Source organism: Canis lupus, chromosome 36, assembly GCF_003254725.2.
Source record: "Canis lupus dingo isolate Sandy chromosome 36, ASM325472v2, whole genome shotgun sequence".
Taxonomy (NCBI): domain Eukaryota; kingdom Metazoa; phylum Chordata; class Mammalia; order Carnivora; family Canidae; genus Canis; species Canis lupus.
The window spans coordinates 15,759,220-15,781,700 of NC_064278.1; the positions used below are offsets into that span (position 1 = coordinate 15,759,220).

A 22,481-nucleotide genomic window follows, 5' to 3' on the forward strand; every position below is an offset into this window, starting at 1 on the left:
TATATTATTTCAAAACAAAAATAGTATACAGACGATGATGTTTCAAAAAGTAAAACTGAAAAGATCTTAACATAGAACTTAGTACCAACACACCCATGTATAGTATAATATCAATTTACTGATGAGTTTCATGGCTTATCTAGATACTAGTTTCAAAACACATCATTGAAAATAGATTATATCATTGTATCAATGCCATCACTGTAACTCAAAATTACTGTGGAGTCTGACGCCTTATTTTGGATATGGCAATATCATGTACCCAAGGTACAAAATAATTAAGACACAACTAAGTATATGTCTACAGGCAAGGAACAGAAGGGGTCACTATAAGTAAAAAAACAAAGGTACCTGAAAAAATAAGAGAGACTGATTTAAAAAAAAAAAAAAAAACCTGGAGGACACCTGGGTGGCTCAGTGGTTGAGTGCCTTGGGCCCAGGGTGTGATCCTGGAGTCCTGGGATGGAGTCCCACATCAGGCTCCCTGCATGGAGCCTACTTCTCTCTCTGTCTGTGTCTCTGCCTCTCTGTGTCTCTCATGAATAAATAAAGAAAATTAAACAAAAACAAAACAAAAAGAAAGAAAAGAAATTGGAAATCATAACTGAATATGGACTAATATAAGGGTATTCATTTTAGTCCCATAAGCTCAACAGCATTCTCTTATAGGAACACTACTGCTTAAAAAAAAGGGTGGGGGGGATTCCTGGGTGGCGCAGCAGTTTGGCGCCTGCCTTTGGCCCAGGGCGCGATCCTGGAGACCCGGGATCGAATCCCACGTCGGGCTCCCGGTGCATGGAGCCTGCTTCTCCCTCTGTGTCTCTGCCTCTCTCTCTCTCTCTCTCTCTCTGTGTGACTATCATAAATAAATAAAAATTAAAAAAAAAAGAAAAAGAGGAACACTACTGCTTGGATATAATTAATTCAGAAAATCTTTTTTTTTTTAAGATTTTTATTTATTTACTCATAAGAGACATAGAGAGAAAGAGAGGCAGATACACAGGCAGAGGGAGAAACAGGCTCCATGCAGGAAGCCCAATATGGGACTCAATCCCAGGACCGGGATCACATCCTGAGTCAAAGGCAGATGCTCAACCGCTGAGCCACCCAGGCGTCCCGGATTCAGAAAATATTTAACTTAAGGATCTCACTTGAAGAAATAAAGCTCTAACAGCATCAGATCATTAAAAGAATTTAACTTACCTCACAGAATGGTTTTCTAAAAATATAAATACAAATAAATATATATACAGAAGTTCTCAATGAAAAGTTATTCACTATACATATACACATAGGTTCAGCAGACAGAAGTCTATACATGTAAAAACTTACAGATGAGGAAGGAGTGGAATGTGAATGTGAATTTTGAGGAGAACGGATAGCAGGAGGTATGCCTCTTACTGGACTTGAGCCATTCCCACCTTGGTACTGAGACAAAAAAAGGAAACATCACTCTTTAATAGGTCTAGTTAGATGTTATTTTTGACATGACATTAAGAATTAATTTAAATATCTCTTCTTTTAAATTCGGTAGTGATTTAAATGGGTCAAGAAAAAGCAAAACTAAGGTCAGTTACAGTGAAGTCCTAAAAGACTAGAATACTGATCACAGGAATGTGAAAAGACTATGTTTAGTAAAGACCCTTATTTCTTGACTATAATTTGTTATTGTGGTAGACTCAAGATAAATAAATGCCCCCCAAACAATGAACATATATTAATAAATAAATACATTTTTCCTTTAAATTTTAACACTGTAGTGCTCACTTCAGCAGCACATATACTAAATTTTAACACTGTTCCTTTATAAATGTTTGAACCAGTATAATCCCGAATACTCCCAAATTAATATATTTAGAAGTAGATATTAGTGAATAAACAATCTTAAAATAGAAAACATTCTCAAGATGTTAAAAATTCGAATGTCTGTAGTACTATATAAAAAATTACATAGTCAAGTACCTTCCCTTTAATAGCACAAAATCTTATAAAAATCAATCCTTCCATACACAAAATGCATAACGGTTGCATGACTTAGGTGCATAAGAGAAGCTACTGAATGTATTCCAGAGCTCAAATTTCTCATGTTTTTCTACCAAGAATGAGAGGAGAAAATAATTCACTGCTACTGGCTTCCTCTCAGGTTATTAGGAGAAGAAAAGGGATAGGGATCTTAGTGTATCTTTCTGTAATATAAGGACTTTGTCTAATTTTTTAAAAATCTGCAGTGCCTATTATAACTCATGACACATGAGGACCATTCAAGAGACTTAAGATTTGTTTATTTGAATTGATCCAACCTTTGGCAAAGATTGTTAATTGATATGCACACTGAGGGACTGACAACTAGAAAGCACTAGGTCAGCAACACAAGATCATGGTTAGCAACAGTTTTACCACAGATTCTGTAAACTTAATTAAGAAAAACAATGGATGGTAAAAAAATTTTTTTAATGCGGCCCTTCCCCTAATTGGCAAATTGTGCTCTCACACTCAAGTAAATATGTTTTTTCAACCCAACAGATATGTTTGTTGTTTTAACAATCATTTTAACATTCTATAATGTAAAACTGGTAGCCAAAAGTATTTCTGTGTAGAAGTAAGGAAATATTCTAGATGGGTTAAGAATCTACATTTACCATTATTGATTATTTTCAGGGGCTTTTAGATTCACACTTCTATCATTATTTAATCTCTATCTACAGGGCTCAAATGTTGCAATGGCGCTATCATAAAGGCTGCACTGACAGTAGAAACAATTCTAAACTAGAGGCTATTAGACTTTAACTTCTCTTCTTGCTCTTCCTTTTTTTTTAAAAAAAGATTTATTTATTTGAGAGAGAGAGAGAGAGAGAGAGAGAGAGAGAGAGAGAACATGCACATGCACACTTGTACACAGGGGAGAGGGACAGAAGGAGAAGGAGAGAATCTTAAGCAGACTCCATGCTGAGTGGGGAGCCCTACTTGGCAGCTGGATCCCACAACCCTAAGAGATCATGACCTGAACCAAAACCAAGAGTCAGTCAGACACTCAACCAACTGTACCACCCAGGCACCCCTTTTTGTTTTACCATATATAGAATTTGACTTTAAATAGTCAACTTTACATCTCTGGTCCTCAGTTTTCTCCTCTGTAATACAGAAACACTGTATTCTGTATACCTACTGTACCTATCCTCTGGGTTGTTATAAGCAAATATATAAGGAAAATTATATTATATTCCATACCAATGTAAAAGTAAATTTTAAGTTTCTAGGAAGATAGGACATTACAAAGTACTGAAGCTCTGCTCTCTAAATCAAGTAGATAATCAAAAGTTGACCTTGTGCTTCAAAGAAATTATTTCAGCCCACAGCAAAATTATATTAAGAACTGGAGATATTTGTTAATATACTTACTTCAAAATAGTCACTAATTTTATGGCCACGTCCGCCAATACTTTTTCCTAAAATATAAAAGTAAAAATTTTTTACAGATTTAAAGTTAGTCATAACTACTTATCGCATTACATCAGAAAAACTGTGTCAAATTTAATTTTCCGAATACACATAAAAATCATCTGTTTAAAAAAAAGATCATATTTTAGTTGGGTAAGATGGACACTGAAAGAATTATACTAAAAGCCCTCAGAGGGTAAGATGTCAATTTCAGAAATCCAAAAATCAAATGACATTTCATTTTTTTTTTTTTTCAAATGACATTTCAATAGAAACACGTCAACTTTTAAAGTCCCGATTACTAGAGAACCAAATAAATGAATCACATTAAAGGATCTTGTTTTTAAAATTACATTATTCATATTGCTTAATGGCTACTACTTCCATAAAAGCAAATCAATGAATAAAAAAAAAGACAAGTGGCAACTGTGTAACTGACAAACCAATTCATACCCGCAAATAAAGCTTTAACACAAAACCATACAAACTGACAATAACATGCTGTAACATGAATGTTATTTTGTTAAATGTTTTAATTTTCTAAAAAAGTATTCCCAGATTAACAGGATGTTTTTTTAATAAACTAGATTTTAAATATTGCTCTTATACCTTATTGAGAAGTGGTCTAAATAATATCACAGCTCTTTATTTCTTTATTTTTAAAAGATTTTATTTACTTATTCATGAGAGACACAGAGAGAGAGGCAGAGACATAGGCAGAGGGAGAAGCAGGCTCCCCATGAGGAGCCTGATGTGGGACTCAATCCTGGGACCTTGGGATCACGCCCTAAGCAGAAGGCAGATACTCAACCACTGAGCCACCAAGATGTCCCTCACAGTTCTTTAATAAAAAGTTTTGCTCTAACACAGACTCCTTATCAGTTATATAAATATTGAATTAAGAAGGTGCTAAGAGGGCAGCCCCGGTGGCGCAGCGGTTTAGCGCCGCCTGCAGCCCAGGGCGTGATCTGGAGACCCTGGATCGAGTCCCACGTTGGGCTCCCTGCATGGAGCCTGCTTCTCCCTCTGCCTGTGTCTCTGCCTCTCTCTCTCTCTCTGCATCTCTATGAATAAATAAGTAAAATCTTAAAAAAAAAAAAAGAAGGTGCTAGGAAATACAGCATCAGAGACACTTTTCTGAATGAGAGGCAACCACTCTTCAATGGAATGATAAAAAATACATGATTTCTTCAATACGAAGAAAAACGATGATACCATCAAGTCAAAAGCTTTGGATGATATAAACACAGACACTTATCAATTCAATACTGACTTATATTCATTTATTAATTTATTTTAGTCAACAAATATCTGAGTGTCTACTATGTGCCAGGCATTATTGAGATACACCAAGATTATATTTAGGAGTTCAAGAACTTTAAATTCTTTTATAGAAAAATTAAATACTCAAGACTATGAATGGTACCTAGAAAGTACAAACAATAGTTTTGTATAGACTTACTTAGAGGTCAGAAAAAGACTGTAAACATTTTACAAGCATACTTTGTTTTGCTGAACTTCACTGATACCATGCTTTTTTCTTTTTTTAAACACAATTTGAAGGTGTGTAGCAACCTTGCATTGAGCAAGTCTATAGGCAGCACTTTTCCAATAGATAACATTTGTTCACTTCATGTCTGTGTCACATTTTAGTAATTCTCAAAATATTTCAATTTTTTTCAACATATTTGTTATGGCAATTTTTTATCTGTGCTTATAAATCACTGAAAACTCATGGCAGCATTTTTAAGTAATTTTAAAAATTAAAGTATGTATGATTTTTTTTAGACAATGCTATTGCATACAATAGACTAAACATACTTTTATATGCATTTGAAAACAAAAAAATTCATTTGACTCTATTTGCTTTATTGTGTTGGTCTGGAACCAAACCTATAGTCTCTCTAAGGTATGTCTGTATTCCCAAGGAATTTTCCTTCCACTTATAACAACTTACCTGCAGATTCTGAAGGTGCTATCCTTTAATGAAGGCATTTTTGGTTGCCTATTCAGAAGGTATGTCCCTCTTTGTCCCTAACTGAACCCAAACGTGGCTCTGTTAACAACTCCCTTCCTGCCCCCCGCTACACAGCATATGTACTATCAAGGGAAGCTGACTATCTGGCCTCTATCCTAGTTCTCCTCCCCTTCTGATCAGAAATTCAATTTTGGGGATCCCTGGGTGGCTCAGCAGTTTAGCACCCACCTTCAGCCCAGGGCGTGATCCTGGAGACCCAGGATCGAGTCCCACATCGGGCCCCCAGCATGGAGCCTGCTTCTCTCTCTGCCTGTGTCTCTGCCTCTCTCTCTCTCTCTTTCTGTCTCTCATGAATAAGTAAATAAAATCTTTAAAAAATAAAATAAAATAAAAAAAGAAATTCAATTTTGTTCAGGTATCATCCCTTCTCCATAAAGCCTCCATTTCTAACAGGGACTTTATCCACCTTCCATTTTAGAGATGGACCTGGTTTTTGTAAGGGCCATAGTATGTCTGCTGGACATAACTGGATATGGAATGGACTAATGATTACAGGAGAGGTTTGCTCTGGACTTGAAGAAAGAGGGGGGAAAACACAGAAAGCCAACCTCTCTCTAAAGCAAATACGTGTGAAAACTTAAACAAGTAAATCCAATCAAAAATGGCAACCATTCTAAAATCATAAGAAAATCAGACAATTCTTAGGGTTAACAGACCATAAAGAAATAAACATGGATTCTAAAACATAGCTTGAAGTCCTACCTTAATTTGGGATCTGCTATTAAGTGAGTTTTTAAATCTAACATTGAAACTATGATAATATAACTTTACTCTAAATAAAGCTCCAAGTCCATTAACCACAACCTGGTGGAACTACACTAAGACAAATAATGAGGGGATCCTTGGGTGGTGCAGCGGTTTAGCACCTGCCTTTGGCTCAGGGCGCGATCCTGGAGACCCGGGATCGAATCCACGTCAGGCTCCCGGTGCATGGAGCCTGCTTCTCCCTCTGCCTATGTCTCTGCCTCTCTCTCTCTCTAACTATCATAAATAAATAAAAATTAAAAAAAAAAAAGACCAATAATGAGCTTAGAGAAAACAAAGATACAAAGTACCACACATTTATAGAAAGATGGGAGAATAATGTAACTTCTTCTTTCTACACAAATAGTTGCTACAAATACATTCCTTGATGCCAGTGCCCATGTAAGTACAAGTGAGGCTTAGGTTCATGGCCCCAGTCCTTATAGCTAATGAGTGGCTCCAAAACATGTAATCATTGTATAAAGTCATTATATAGGACGTAAGAATGAATTCATGGTCTTTTTTTTTTTTTTTTTTTTTAAGATTTTATTTATTTATTTATGAGAGACACAGAGAGAGAGAGAGGCAGAGACACAGGTAGAGGGAGAAGCAGGCTCCACCCAGGGAGCCCCACATGGGACTCGATCCTGGGTCTCCAGGATCACGCTCCGGACCGAAGGCAGGGCCAAAGGCGGCGCTAAACCGCTGCGCCACCCGGGCTGCCCGAATTCATGGTCTTTAATTTTGAGTGGGCAAATTAAATGGCAATACTATTTTGTTGTCCATTGTAAGAGTTTTGTAAATGATTTGAAAATGATCTTCTTATCCTGTATCACAAAGGGTAGGTATGCAAGAAAGAATGAATGAAGCACATGTATAGAAAGAAAAAGATGGTGCTTTAATAAAAGTCTCTCAATCATTTTTATAGTCTTTTTCTTTTTCAAATAAATAAGAAAAAGAAATAAGAAAACTTTGGGTACTTGCACTTTAAGGCGACACCTAAAGCTCTTATTCAAAGACAAGAAGCTATTTCAATACTATAATTCAGATAAAGAAAGAAAAACGAAAGATGTAAGGTAATTGCCAGGTTTGGACATGACACTTGCCTTTCTATTCTCAAATTAAAAAAATAAGGGAAATGTCAGAAAGCCTAAAAACAGTAAGCACACACTACCTATGGTACACAACAGATTTCAATTTCATATTATTTCTTATAGGAAGTACATTTCTAAAATATTAATGCATTAATTTATAACAGCAATAAAAATTATAAAAATATAGTATTACTTTTATAGTTGAGCTATTCACTGATTTAAAATCAGAATAATTAATTATAAATGCTTATTTGGCTTTGAAAGATTCTACTTCACTTACCCTGACTACTTTCATTCTGGTTTTCTGCTTTTCTCTTTCTTCCTCTGGATGAGTCCGATTGTTTCTTCTCTGGTGTCTACAGAAAGCAAGTTAACAGAACTTAAAATTACAGTTTTTACATACACAATTATTATAGTCAGCATAAAAGTTTTTATTTTCGAAGTAACTATTTTGTTCAACAGTGCTCATGAGATGTAAAGTTACTGCATACAATTTTTTAAAAGATAAAATTTCCTATTATATAAATTTAAAATATTCAAAGTATAGAAGTCCTTGTACACATTACTTAAAATTCACATTTACAGAACTTGGGTTGAAATGGATGAAAAATTTGAGAGTAAGCTGTCTTTTAAAGACATCCCTCAGATTCTTAACTGGATTGGGCAAAAGGCAAGAGAGACAAGTAAAGAAAAAAACCCTACATTTTTCCTATTAGTATTCTTTATTCACACATATTTAATCTATAAAAGTAAACGGATGAAAAAAAAAGAACTCAAACCCCAGTATATATACAACCCCTACAATTATTACCTAACAGTTATAGCAAATTCATAGATTATGCTCTAAATCAGGGGGAAGCAAACTGTAGCCCAATGGCCAAACCTGGCTAGCCACCCATTTTTGTTTTTGCCCATTATCCAGGCATGACGTTTACATTTTTAAATAACTGAAAAACTTAATAATTAAAATACCGTGATACAAAAATTTTAAGAAATTCAAATTTCAGTGTGCATAAATAAAGTTTTCTTGGAACACAGCGACACTCATTCATTTATGTACTATACTATGGTTGCTTTCACAGTACAAAAGCAGAGTTAGTTTACAGAGAAACTATATGGTCCACCAAACCTAAAACATTTGGCCCTTTACAGAAAAAGTCTGCAGATCCCCCTATCCTAGATAATTCTTTGTTCTCAAATTGTTTTCATTAGGCTGAAATAAGTAATTTCTGTGGAGTCTGACAAACTGTTGTGCTTAGATAAAAATTAAAAATAAGAGCAAAAGCACAATGCAATGGCACAAAGCCCGCAAATTCTAGAAGCTTGGCAAGTATGTCTGGTACCAGAACAAAGAATGTTTGAATGAAACATCAAGGCAACTTAAAATAAATCTCTAAAGGCAATGCAGTCCCCAAACAAGGAAGGGAAATAATCCACATTTTGTTGTCTCTGAGTAGTCTATGATTAAACAGCATGAACGACAACACATTACCTAACTTGTGTTGAGCATCTATGACTCCTCTTCAGTATTATCACAGGGACTTTAAGTTCTCTCACATTTTGTCAACATAACAGATTCAGAGAGGATCAAGTGAATGTTCTAGTGTCTGAATTCTTCAACAACAGTTCTACCTTCTCCACAATTCACTTCCCATTTCCTTATGCCTAGCATAGTTATCACTTGATAAATAACTTATTCAACGTTACCAGGATTTAAATCAAATTCAGATCTGTATCTCTAAGGCCTAACTGCTCTTTTTTCTTCTATATGACAAGCTATGTGCCCTATGTCAAGAACTGAATGACTCACTATACAAAAATATTTCAAAATTGTATCAAGTGTGTAAATAAAATTCATCATGTCCAATAAACTGCCTATATGTTTTCACAACACAAACCAGAGATCTTGGGCAGCCTGGGTGGCTCAGCGGTTTAGCGCCACCTTCAGCCCAGGGCGTGATCCTGGAGACCAGGGATCGAGTTCCACGTCGGGCTCCCTGCATGGAGCCTGCTTCTTCCTATGTCTGTGTCTCTGCCTCTCTCTCTCTCTCTCTCTCTCTCTCTCTCTCTCATAAATAAATAAATAAACAAACAAACAAACAAATAAAATCTTTAAAAAAACAAACAAACAAAAAACCAAAAACCAGAGATCTTAAAGAAATCTGCCCCAACTGGCAATCTACTCAGGAGGTGATGTACCAGCAATTTAGGGTAAATAGTTTATTGGTTTAGTTATCAGACTCAGATAAACAATAACCAATCTTCAAGTTTTTTAAAAATAAAAATAACACCAAATTAAAAATTCTTTTTTTTTTTAATTTTTATTTATTTATGATAGTCACACACAGATAGAGAGAGAGAGGCAGAGACACAGGCAGAGGGAGAAGCAGGCTCCATGCACCGGGAGCCCGACATGGGATTCGATCCCGGGTCTCCAGGATCGCGCCCTGGGCCAAAGGCAGGCGCCAAACCGCTGCACCACCCAGGGATCCCTTTTTTTTTTTTTTTTTTTTTAATTTTTACAAATTAAAAATTCTAAGTTAACATTTTTATAAAGAACCTTAAAATCTATCTTAAAACAAAAGAGGATTTCTAAATAATATTCATATTCTCCCCCAAATTAATTTATGTCCCCAAATTAATTTATGTAAAAAAAATCTGAGATCAAGAAAATGTGGTTTTTCAAAAACAGTTTACTGTTGTACTGATTTTTAAGCACGGCAGGCTCGCTCTCATTTGAATTCTATCTTGAATCTTGACTAGCTACTTTTGAAGAAACAACAACAAAAATAATCACAAAGAATAAAACAATTCTGAAACTTATACTGGAAACATTTTCTATCTATATGGTTCCATATCATTTTCTAAAATATTCCATGGAACCCTGGATCAGTTAGGTTGAGAGGCTACATTTTAAATGTAGAGACAGCAGGATGGTTCAATTGGGGTGAACACAGATTTATTTACCACAAAGCTCCTAAATGCTAACATTCACTGGCTATCTCAGAAAAAAAGAATGGGATGGAAAGTTACAGTATTAAAAAAAGGGGGGGGGGAGTTACAGTATATGCAGAAATTCTCAAAACTTATTTTGAATAACATTCATTAAACACTTCACTGGATATGTATTTGAAGATATTTAAGGTCTTTTAAAAATTTTTTTAAAGACCTATAGATTACTTAGTAAAAACTTTGAGGAAAATTTCCCTACCTAAATTTTAAATTTAATGGAATGGGAAAGTGGGACAGTCCTTTGAGGGAAATGTCATTTTGTTAAAAACAATGATTCCTAACTCTGAGAAATGAACAAGGGGTAGTGGAAGGGAAGGTGGGCAGGGGGTTGGGGTGACTGGGTGACAGGCACGGAGAGGGGCACTTGACAGGATGAGCACTGGGTGATATGCTATATGTTGGCAAACTGAACTCCAATAAAAAAAAAAAGAACTTGGATGCAACAACAATTAAAAAGGAATGCTTTCTGTTCTTGGTTGAAAAAATAAACAATGAATGAAGAAACACCCAAATGCATAATTATTACAGTTTTAAAAACCCAAAAAGGCAACAGATTTACCTTATTTCAATCAGAGAAGAATTTGAGGAAGGAGGGAGAAAAAATGATGACAGGGCTAAAATCAATTTTAAGAACATAATGTATGACTAATATGGGTAAAGAAGTTGGAAACAGGTAATAAAAAACTGAAAAGCTGAACAAAATAAAAAACGAAAAAGGGAAACATATAACAAAATTCACCTATAAATGCTTCCATTATGAACACACCACCATATTTTCTCCTGTCCTATAAACCCTAATCTTTTCTCACCAATGTCCTAGTATGATCACCTCATTCCTCACTCTCATATTATTTTGGACTTGTTCTGTCAGCCCAAAAGAACCAGAATTTCTTTAAGAAGCAAGCACATGGGTCTCTGAAGAAGCACAGACTGAGACTAAGAATCAAACTCTGGGTCCATTATTTACCATAATTCTCAGTATGTTATTTAACTCAAGACTCAAATTTTCTCATCAATTTTTTTTAGTAATCTCGAATTCATGACCCTGAGGTCAAAAGTCGCATGCTCTACCGACTGAGCCAGCCACGCACCCTATTCTCATCTATTTTAAATGCGTAATACAGGATACAGGATTGTGAGAATTAAACAAGAAACACAGTACACATCTGGAACAGATGTATACCCTCTATATGTCAGTAAGCACCCAATAAATTTTCTTATCTGAATGGCTATCCTATTATTCCAAATTTCTGTGTATTTCAAAACTTCAATTTTTTTTCCTATTTCAAAACTTCAATCATGTATCACCCGTTAAATGATTAGCAGTTTCTGCCCTAAAGCTTCCAAATAACTTGCAGGGCATGTAAAATAAGTAATGTTTCTTCTTTAAGATCCCGTTTAACTCTCTCCTCAATTACCAGCCACAGAACCAGAGTGTAGAACCTATTATATCACTAACCTCAGGAAAGTGTGCATTAAGTAGTTTTCTTTTGGATTTAAATTTAAATCTCAACAATACCTATATTAAAAAAAAAATTCTCAGCGAAGGCTACTGCTAATAATTCTCCTGAATCACTCTTTCGATACGGATTTAAGAATTTAGAACCTTGGGGATTTAGGATATGCAGAAATGTACCAAGTATTTATCTCTAAAATGGTTCATCAGTTAAAAAAAAAAAAATTCAGAATGCTATCTACAATTTTCAAACTGTACTCCAGAGATACCTTAAAGAAAAGGAGGTTGTGCCTCAAATGATGTTACAGAGGAGGGAAAGGGAAGGAGCAGGTGGCTGAGTTAAAGCTCTAGCCTATCAGAGACACATTCCATCCCACCTCCACCTCTCTGCTTGCAAACACAGCATCCATCATTTTACAACACTGAAGTTTCATATTAGACTTACTTTGGAGAAAGGGTTCTACAGCTTAAAAAAGATTTGAAAAGTTACTAATCTTGATCAGTAATTCCAAAAAAATCCAAAAGACATCAATGAGGCTAGCTTTGGATTTGCACAAGGCATAAAAATTTGCGGATATTGTGCACTTCACAGAGAACATTTTCAAGTTTATAACTGCACTTGCTGATGCTGTCATTTCTTTCCTCTGTTTTTTTTCCTCAACTACTGCATTACAACTGACCTCAATAAGGAAGGCAAAATAAATATGGAAGGCAAAATAATATGATTTGACTTTTTTCTTAAAGATTTATTTATTTTAAAGAGAGAGAGAGAGAGAATGAAAATGCACGCAAGTGGAGGGAAGGCCAGATGGAGAGAATCTCAAGCAGATACCAGGCTATAAGCAGAGTCTGATTCGGGGCTCCACTTTATGACTTTGAGGCCTGAGCCAAGACCAAGAATTAGATGCTCAACCAACTGCAGCACGAAGATGCCCCTGATTTGGCTTTTTAAAAATTTTATTTATTTACTTATGAGAGACGGGGGCGGGGGGGGGGGGTGGGAGGTAGAGACACAGGCGGAGGGAGAAGCAGGCTCCATGGAGGGAGTCTGACCTGGGACTCGAGCTCAGGTCTCTAGGATCACGTCCTGGGCCAAAGGCGGTGCTAAACCACTGAGCCACCTGGGCTGCCCCCTGATTTGGCTTTTAAAGTAAAGATGGAATAATGACCACAATTATAAAAAGTCAAATAATTCTGACATAACAATGGAACAGTGGTTAGGAGAAAATGATGAAAGGAGAGGCTGGTACTATTTAAATCAATTTAGTTTTCTAAATGCTAATTTGTAATCATACCAAAATCTGAATGATTACTCTGACATTTAAATGTACCAAGATATATTAGGGAGAATTTCCATGGTATTTTCTAGCAGTTGAAACCTATGTTCAAAAAACAGGGCAGCCCCGGTGGCCCAGTGGTTTGGCACTGCCTTCGGCCCTGGATGTAATCCTGGAGACCCAGGATCGAGTCCCATGCCGGGCTCCCTACATGGAGCCTGCTTCTCCCTCTGCCTGTGTCTCTGCCTCTCTCTCTCTCTCTGTCATATAAATAAATAAAAGTTTAAAAAAAAAAAAAAGACAAATCTAAAGTACTCAAGAGGTGATACTGATATAAATAAACTAATGCTTCTATTTTACTTAGAATTTAAGCCAGTGATTATTAAAGTTTTCAAATCTAATATGGGATCTTGTTTTATCTGGCTCCTTATTTTTAAAATAAAAATGTGTTTCTTCAATGCAAATAAGACAAAATATAAGAAAACTACAATCTTAACACTGTCACAGGAGGGAGATAAATCACAGAAAGAGGGAGATTGTGGCATGAAAACAGATAACCACCTCTATCAGCCTTCAACTAGAGATATTTAAATTTTTTGGCACAAATGCTTTATAGGAAATTTTAACACTATGTGAAAAGATACCATTATAACATCACAAAAGAGGAGGAAGTGGATATTAAAATGTATTCTTTACCTCTACCTTAAGTAGACTTCATCAGCCCTGACTGGATAACACAAAGTGAGATATCATCATCTATAAAAAAAATTACTACAGTTAATAGAAACAGATGTATTTAATCTCTACCTGTTAAATGAGAAAATACTTTAAGACAGAAAGAAAAGTAGGGTGCATGGGTGCTGCAGTTGGTTGAGCATCTAACTCTTGGTTAGTTGGCTCTGTCAGTTAAGCATCTGCCTTTGGCTCAGGTATGGTCCTGGGGTCCTGGGATTGATTCCACATCAGGCTCTCTGCTCAGTGGGGAGTCTGCTTCTCCCCCTTCCTCACCACCTCCCCCCTTGTGCTTTCTCAGTCTCAAATGAATGAAATTTTTAAGAAAAAAATAGAAAAGTTATTCTATTATTAAATAATATCCATACAAGATATTCAATCTTCAGTTTTGTTGGAATATGTTTTTTCCAACTGATTTATTTACCTAAAGACTGGTTTCAAAAATACAAGTCACTGGCTATTCCAACAATTCATAGAGTTACTCAGGTATCGAATTTAAGGTCACTGTACTTTGTTTTTTTTTTTTTTTTTTTTTTTTTAAATTTTTTAATTAACTTATTTATTTATGATAGTCATCAGAGAGCGAGAGAGAGGCAGAGACACAGGCAGAGGGAGAAGCAGGCTCCATGCACCGGGAGCCCGACGTGGGATTCGATCCCGGGTCTCCAGGATCGCGCCCTGGGCCAAAGGCAGGCGCCAAACCGCTGCGCCACCCAGGGATCCCGGTCACTGTACTTTGAACAAAAGGCATGACAAATTTTTTTTGCCTGAAGCTGGTAATACCAATGTTCAATTTTATTCCATATTGCTTGGCAAAATTTGTTGAAATAGATGTAAGACAGGAAAATGCTGGAGAAATCTGTTACTTTAATGGCACATATCAAAACAGCACTGAACTAGAAAGGAAATCTGGAGCTTTATAAAAATAGTCAATGTAAAATAGATGTTCTATTCAAGAATATCAAATGTACATGATACTGTTTCTTCCAACCCTTTGCTATAAAAATTTGGTTAGAATAATGCATTATAAGAAAACTACAATTCTATTGTAAAAATTTCCTTGCTGCTTTGCATCCAATTTACATTTAGATAAAACTATCATGAAATATGTACATCCTAATTCAAGGATGATTTTGAGCTGGCAGGACCTGAAATTCACAGTCTGTCTCTGCCCAAGAGTGAAAATTTTAATATGGAGAACTATTATTATCTGGAAATGTTTGCCTGAATCTTTGACATCTAAAAGAAGATCTTTATTATACTGCTGATTTCAATATCTAGTATAAAAAAAGTTTATGTATGCAACATTTTGGGATCCTATTATGAAATAAGAGCATTTCCTTATTGTTTGAAGTAAATCCAACCAACATATCAGCAATTTTGATTGTAGCCTACTTTCTGTTGTACTGCCTTTATTATTTAATAATATGTATTATCACAGATGGTGGAGAGCCAATAAGATAAATTTGGATAGCTATCCAACTAAAATATGTGCTATCTTACAGGTAACTTAAACTGTGCCATCTCACATCATTTTTAAAAGCCTGAAGGATTTTTATTCCCCTCACAAATAGACAATATCCACAAGCACATCAGCACCTAAAAGATCTATAATACAAATGCAATCTTACTCTCAGTTTTTAAGAACTACCTTTACTTGCCATACTCAGACTTCTCAAGCTCCTTTATTCTGGACCCATTTTAATTTGCATTCATGTATGTTTAAAGGAGCACACCAAGTCTACAGAATTGATGAAGTGCAATCTTATTTGCCATTTTCTTACAATTTACAAAGCATAACTATTTCTTGGCATTTTCTCTTCTCTGGCTTTCCCTTAAAGGCTTTATTTATTGAATAATATAAACCAAAAATTAAAATAAAGTTGGACTTTCTCTCCTATTCATAAGATCTTTTAAGTGTTCAGATCTTCAATCAGAATAAAACAGCCATATAGAGCAACTGCTGTGGGAGGAAAAAGCAAATTTTTAAGATAACTTATTCTGGAAATGTTGGCATTTTGAGACTACTTACAATAGTAAAATTTAGAACAGTGATTTCACAACTTTTCTCCCGGTGTGACACTCATGATGGAGTAACATACTCCTGTATAATAATATCCCTATAGACTTTCCTTGAACATGAATCCCTAGATCCTTAAAACAATTTCTTTGGGATAGACACTTTTAAGTGCAAATATTGTGTCACAGAATAGGTACACTACACACTTTAAACATATCACCAAAGTGCATTTTCAAAGCCAGTATCAATCTACACTTTCACTGTGACAATGCCCACCAATCTTTAAATATCTATATGATGTTTTTTTAAAAGGCGGTATTCCATTATTATTCTCTATAGCAATACACTTATAACCCCCAAAAGTGAGTTGTTTTTTAAAAGAAATTGTTCTATCATTCAAATATTAGCTCTGATTCTCAATGTTACTATATATCATAACCACTTACAAAGCTTTGGTTTAAAGCTCATGCTCCCCGTTCCAAATTTAACCATCTCTGGAGAGAGGTCAAAGGAATCCTTACTTTTATAGAGCTCCAGGATGCCTCAGTGGCACAATCAGTTAAGCTGTCCAACTCTTAGTTTCAACTCAAGTCGTGATCTCATGGATAATGAGACTGAGCTCCAAGACAGGCTCCATATTCAGCAAGGAGTCTGCTTAAGACTCTCTCCCCCTCTCAATTAAATAAATCAATCTTAAAAAAAGAAAGAAAGAGCTCCAAAAGTGATGCATTATCAGGATTAGCTATAGTATATATATATATATTTTTAAGTCCTGCATATTCCACATCGGAAATTGCCTAAAATTAAGAAATTATTCTTGAGGCACCTAAGTGGCTCAGTCAGTTAAGCATCTGACCCCTGATTTCAGGTCAGGTCATGTTCTCAAGGGTCATGAGATAGAGCCCTGTGCTAGGCTCTGCACTTAGCAGGGAGTCTGTTTCAGATTCTCTCTCCTTCTGCCCCCTCCCCCAATCACATGTGGGCATGTGGGTGCTCCCTCCCTCTCAAATAAATCTTTAAAAAAAGAGAAATTATTAATAGAATCTTCTATTAAAAATTAAAGACCCAAATTGTGCCATATAGCAGAAAACTCATTAGGACGTAAGAAGTCCAATGGGTTGTCATGGTTACTTAGTTATTTTAGAAAATGAGGATTAATCATAATACTGTTTTGCTGACATAAAAATACATCTAATATTTTTAAAACTCTACTATAGTATAACATACTGAAGCCAAATTTCTCAGTAATGTCAGCTTGTGCTGACTGCCCTTAAAATTCAGACTAAAAGCAGTATTTATCAGATAAAACATGTGTGAAAAGCTGTTAGTTCAGGCATATCTTGGATTGCCAAATTTGATGTTACTATAAATCATCTTAAATCTAAATATTTCCAAAAAGGAATACCATCTTTTTCAAAAGACTAGCTAGGATCATTTAATGAATTACATATTACCTTAGTTATGCAGAGAGAGTATAGACACAGTAGTTGAGAGCATCACTTTGAAACAAAATGGATACTGCAAAATTAGAATTTTGACTGTTAACTTACTATCTGTAGGCAAATTAGTTAACCTCTCTAAGTTGCTGTTTCCATACTTAGGAGATGTGAAACTTAAGAGTTGAAATCTAGCTCCCCAGGTAACATGCTTGAACTATTCTCTCTCCTTCATTAATGGGGTGGTTCTCAACCAGAGGATATTTGACAATACCTGGAGATATATTATATATATACCTGGAGATATTTTCAGTAGCACAAGTTGGAAGGGAGGGGTTAGGGGAAAGGAAGAAAATGTGCTACAGATATCTAATGTGTCAGGCAGAGATGCTGCTAAATATCCTACATTTATAAGACAACCCCACCCCTAACCTTGATTATTATCAAGGTTAAGGTTGAGGAACCTTGCTTTGATGACTACCTAAGAATCATCTGTAATTGACACAAAAACTCCCAGTATAGTATGCTACAACTAAAGTGATGTTAGATTTATTCAACAGACATTTACTTAGCATATACAATGGTCAAGCACTATACCAGGTTCCACTTTAAATGTATGTCTTAATTTTTAGAATGACCCGGCATTTCTCTCTTCCAAACTTATTTTGATCAATCAGCTTAGAACTTTTTTGTTCTAAAAACCACTAAACACTGACACTAAATGCAGTTGTATAGAGGGAAACATTTAAGAGCTATTTATTTGCTGGCTATGTAAATGGGTTACAGAACCATTATTTCAAGATTTCATAATTTATAAGAAGTCAAAAGATTATCTGGACAGAGTATATCAGAATTTCCAAGCAGGCAGCCTGAATACTTTTCCTTTGCAAAACCTTCCCAGGTGACTTTGACATAGTCCTCCTCCACCTTTATGGAAACAGAGGCACAGAGCCAGAATCAGACACACATTTGGTTACCAGTTCGGTTTTCCTTTCAGGAGTCTAAGGACATTTATATTCAACCAGAATAGACTCACTTCTTTTGCTGTGAACCCTTGTCATTAATATACATTAGGGTCAGACACTCTACCTGTTAGCTGAATATAGTTCCTCTAAGAGCATATCCTTTAATGTACAGTGGTAGTATTAAATAGTTTTCTCTTTTTAAATAAAAGGAAATTTTACAAAGTAATTCCAGCTATTCCACAGGAACTTTTAAATCTCATAATTTAGAAGTATGATTATTAGTCTTATAAGGGAGAGAAAAAAACAAACTTAACTCCTCTCCTGAGAAAATGTCTTTATTAGTGTTATAAAATACACCATTTTGCATGCACACAAAGTACTCTCCTTCAAGAGGACACTGTTATTATACATATTATTTATTGTTTATAGCAACACTGTTATATACAGTGTCTCAGTAAAACAATTAACATAGTAATACTTGGTAAGATTTGGTTTGGTCCACCTAACATAGTAAGAATTAATGAGAAAATACTACCAGCACAAAGATAAGAGAACAATTTGTCAAATAGATTACCACAAAAATCATTTATCAGTATAAAACATTTTAGAAAATAATGTAGGCAGCAGGATACAAAGAATATTTCTTAAAATTGACGAAGGCACGAACCTAGGTCAATCTTGAGTTGCTGAATAGATTTAAACAAAATAAAGTAAAAAACAAGGTAACTCACCTGGGGAAGGAATAGGCATGAAAATGTAACTTTCAGTAATATTTAACTACACATCACTAAATTCATTTTTCAAGTTTTCTTCTTTCTTACTGGGTATTCAGACTAAGACACTAACAAAAAAATTTCTCTGGGTTATAACAAATAGACAAGTAAAACTTTAATGATTTTTTTTAAGTCCATCTAAAACCTAAAACTTAGGGTATTATCTCTATTTTCAAATAGAATCATAATTTCCAATCAATCTAGGATATCCAAGTATTCACTGAGCAAACATTTAAGCCAAATACTATTAAGAAGGCAAAAAAGTAAATATGAAAAGGTAGAGATGGGTATGAACAGAAAAGAGGTAAAAACAGGAAATACTCTTACCGTTCTAATAACCAGCCAATTTACTAATATCAAAAGATAATCCATTTGAATCAATTTGTAAATGTGTATGTGTAATTTTAAAATACCTTTTCAACAAAAGAGATTTTACATTAAATATAACCTATTAAAGAACTCTGTAACGGTATCACTAGTTATAGAAATGGAAAAAGTGGCCTCCTAAAGTCAGGTTCAAACTAATTTTAGGTCTAATTCCCTGGTGTTCTTAATTTCTACTTCCTCCAAAATATGAAAATAAGAATCCACAATGTGGTCCTTTGAAAATTATTTTTTTAAAAAAGAAGAGAACCATTAATGCTTCAAAATATCTTCAATACCATCACTTCAATTCGAATGCGAATAAAAAAATCTCATTTAAGTCTTAAGACCACTTCTAGAAACTTAATTCAAATGACAAAGCTAATCAGAACTTTCATAAAATGACCTTCATTAATCAGCATTAGGAGTAAATTAAGACAATCAAGGTACCATATCATATTTTTCTCTCATTACAATTTTGAAAATGGATCTAAGTTTAAATATCCAGATGCAATAACTATCCTAGCTTCCGTGTATCTATAATTAAAATCCTTAATCCTAAAAAACTCAAAAATCAAATGTACTTGGACCAAAAATAAACAGTAATTCAATGCCAGTGGACAGAGGGTTAAAGAACCAGTAATTACTCAGGAGGAAAAGGCAAAAAAACTTTGGTTCTAGAAAGAGAAGTAATCTTTTTAAAATGTTCAAAATCAATGATTCAGGTTACATAGAAGGATTATAAAAAATAAGTACTAAAGATTAAACTGAGGCAAAAATAAATTTGACATGTGTGTTTGCTTTACCAACCTTATGTAATATGTTGTATACAAACACACAGGTAGAAATAGACTTAAATATGCTTCTCCAACATTATTAAAGATGGTGTAATTCAATTATATTTATATTCAGCCACAAATATTTCAACCTTAGTTAGAAATAACATAGTAACATAAAATACATTCTAGGACATCCAAAGGCAGTAGGAAAGAGAGTTATGGTATTAATGTTTATTATAAATTCTTTAAAAAAAAAAAAAGACTTGTTTATGAGAGAGAGAGAGAAAGAGAGAGAGAGAGAGGCGCAGAGACACAGGAGGAGGGAGAAGCAGGCTCCAGGCTGGGAGCCCGACGTGGCACTCGATCCCGGGACTCCAGGATCCTGCCCTGGGCCAAAGGCAGGCGCCAAACCGCTGAGCCACCCAGGGATCCCCTCATTATAAATTCCAAATGAGCAATAACATACATAATTTATCTTAGTATCTTAGGGTATGGATGGGTGGGGACAGCAAACACAAAGATTTTAGAGAAAGTAGAGAAAATCTTTGTGCTTAGAGATGGGTTCTTCAAGAACTGAGAATAGGTGAATCAGGCAGACTTTAAAACTTGGAAAACAGGGATCCCTGGGTGGCGCAGCGGTTTGGCGCCTGCCTTTGGCCTAGGGCGCGATCCTGGAGACCCGGGATCGAATCCCACATCGGGCTCCCGGTGCATGGAGCCTGCTTCTCCCTCTGCCTGTGTCTCTGCCTCTCTCTCTCTCTGTGTGACTAACATAAATAAATAAAAACTAAAAAAAAAAAAACTAAAAAAAAAAAAAAAAAAAACTTGGAAAACACAGATAACCAAGGAATCCTTCTCTCCTTCTCTTATCCTCATAAAATAATCTGGACTTTTACCCAGCAGACAATGCTCACAGGTGCTGTTTCCAACTCCTTCAGACATTCTAAAACATTTAAATAAGATAAATGTCCATCTCCCTCATCCCCTGCAAACTCCCTTTCTGGTCCTTGACATAAAATTTTTGTCATTCTCACACCTAAAACCCACTCATGATTCTTTTCTTCAGCTGACAACCTCTATTTCATTGTGGAGTAAGAAAAAGGTTATTAGGCTAGAAGTTTGCCCATCAGGGGAAAAGATGTTCCCAGTCAATTATGTCCACAATGAACCCCACCCACCTAGGTTTTGGATCTCAGCATTTCATACCACCTCCAAAAAATAAGTGTTAAGCTTGGTTCTATATTCTCCTCTCTTTTCAGCACTTTCCTTGTCCTGTCGTCAGAGCTCTGTTACAAGCCCTTTCCTACACATCATATGTCAAGCCTGTTAGACTCTAGACATCATCTCCATTCCTTTATCAAGATTCTGCCATGAGTAGTCAATATTTGCTGTCACTATTTCCTCACTATCCAAGCTCTCCTTAATGCTCGATAATCTAGTATCTTGCTCCCATTAGTTTAAAACTAAGCCTAAGTGACAATTCGTAGTCACTTTTTATAGCCATTATCTTAATTGACTTCTGTGACATTTAATTGTACTCATTATTCTCCTCTATCACTGCTTCCTCTTTTTCTTCCTGTGGTCTATCTACCTCCTTACCAGACAACTACTCTTTCTCTAGCACACTTACCTCACCTGCACACACTTCCTAGTGTTATACACACTACATGGAGGTGAGTTCACCTACAGAAGCAGTTTCTAAATTTTTGGTCCCAAGATTCCTCTATAAACTCTTAAAAATTGTTGAGGATCCCAAAGAGCTTTTATTTGCATAAGCAACAACTATCAATATTTACTATTCTAGATGTTAAAACTAAAGAAGTTTTGAAACATCAGAGTATACGAGCAAACAATTTATAAATCATCAGTGATGATGTCATCACGTATCATTAGACTCTGGAAATTTTCACTGTAAACTCATGAGAAAATGAAAGCCAGATAAAAAAGCCAGATATGTCTTAGCATTATTAGTTATTTTTAAAAAGGCAAATAATGCTTTAGCACTACTATAAAAATTGTTTTGACCTTGGGAATCCCCTCCTCTGACCATTCAAAGCGTTTAACACCTGTGTCAAAAACTCTTCTAAGTCTTCATCTCTAGCCCAACCTCTTTCCCGAGATCCAGATAGCTCCTACTGCCTATCTAAAGTACTGTCTTCATTTGGTTAATTCACAGATGTGCAAACTCAGTGTTGTCCAGAATTTAATTCATTACCTTCTATGCCAAACACCTATGTTTCTCCCTTCTCTATTGTCTATCTTGGTCAAAAGCACCAACATTCATCTAAAGCTAGATACCTTTAAATAACCCTAGGCTCCTCCTTTTCCTTCTTTACCTCATTCAGTCATCAAAC

General features: G+C 35.4%; 1 protein-coding gene across 4 annotated transcripts in view; it reads right to left on the reverse strand.

The window, feature by feature from the left end:
* TLK1 (tousled like kinase 1) overlaps nt 1-22,481 on the reverse strand; it is a 150,437-nt gene that overhangs the window by 60,681 nt on the left and 67,275 nt on the right. For 3 of the 4 annotated variants that reach the window (XM_025460142.3, XM_025460141.3, XM_025460144.2), the window contains 3 exons: nt 7,595-7,670; nt 3,400-3,446; nt 1,333-1,428 (listed from right to left, as the gene is read on the reverse strand). In XM_025460142.3, coding sequence (XP_025315927.3) covers nt 1,333-1,428; nt 3,400-3,446; nt 7,595-7,670 — 219 coding nt within the window. The remainder of the gene's footprint in view (nt 1-1,332; nt 1,429-3,399; nt 3,447-7,594; nt 7,671-22,481) is intronic. The other variant, XM_049106085.1, reaches the window with a different exon arrangement.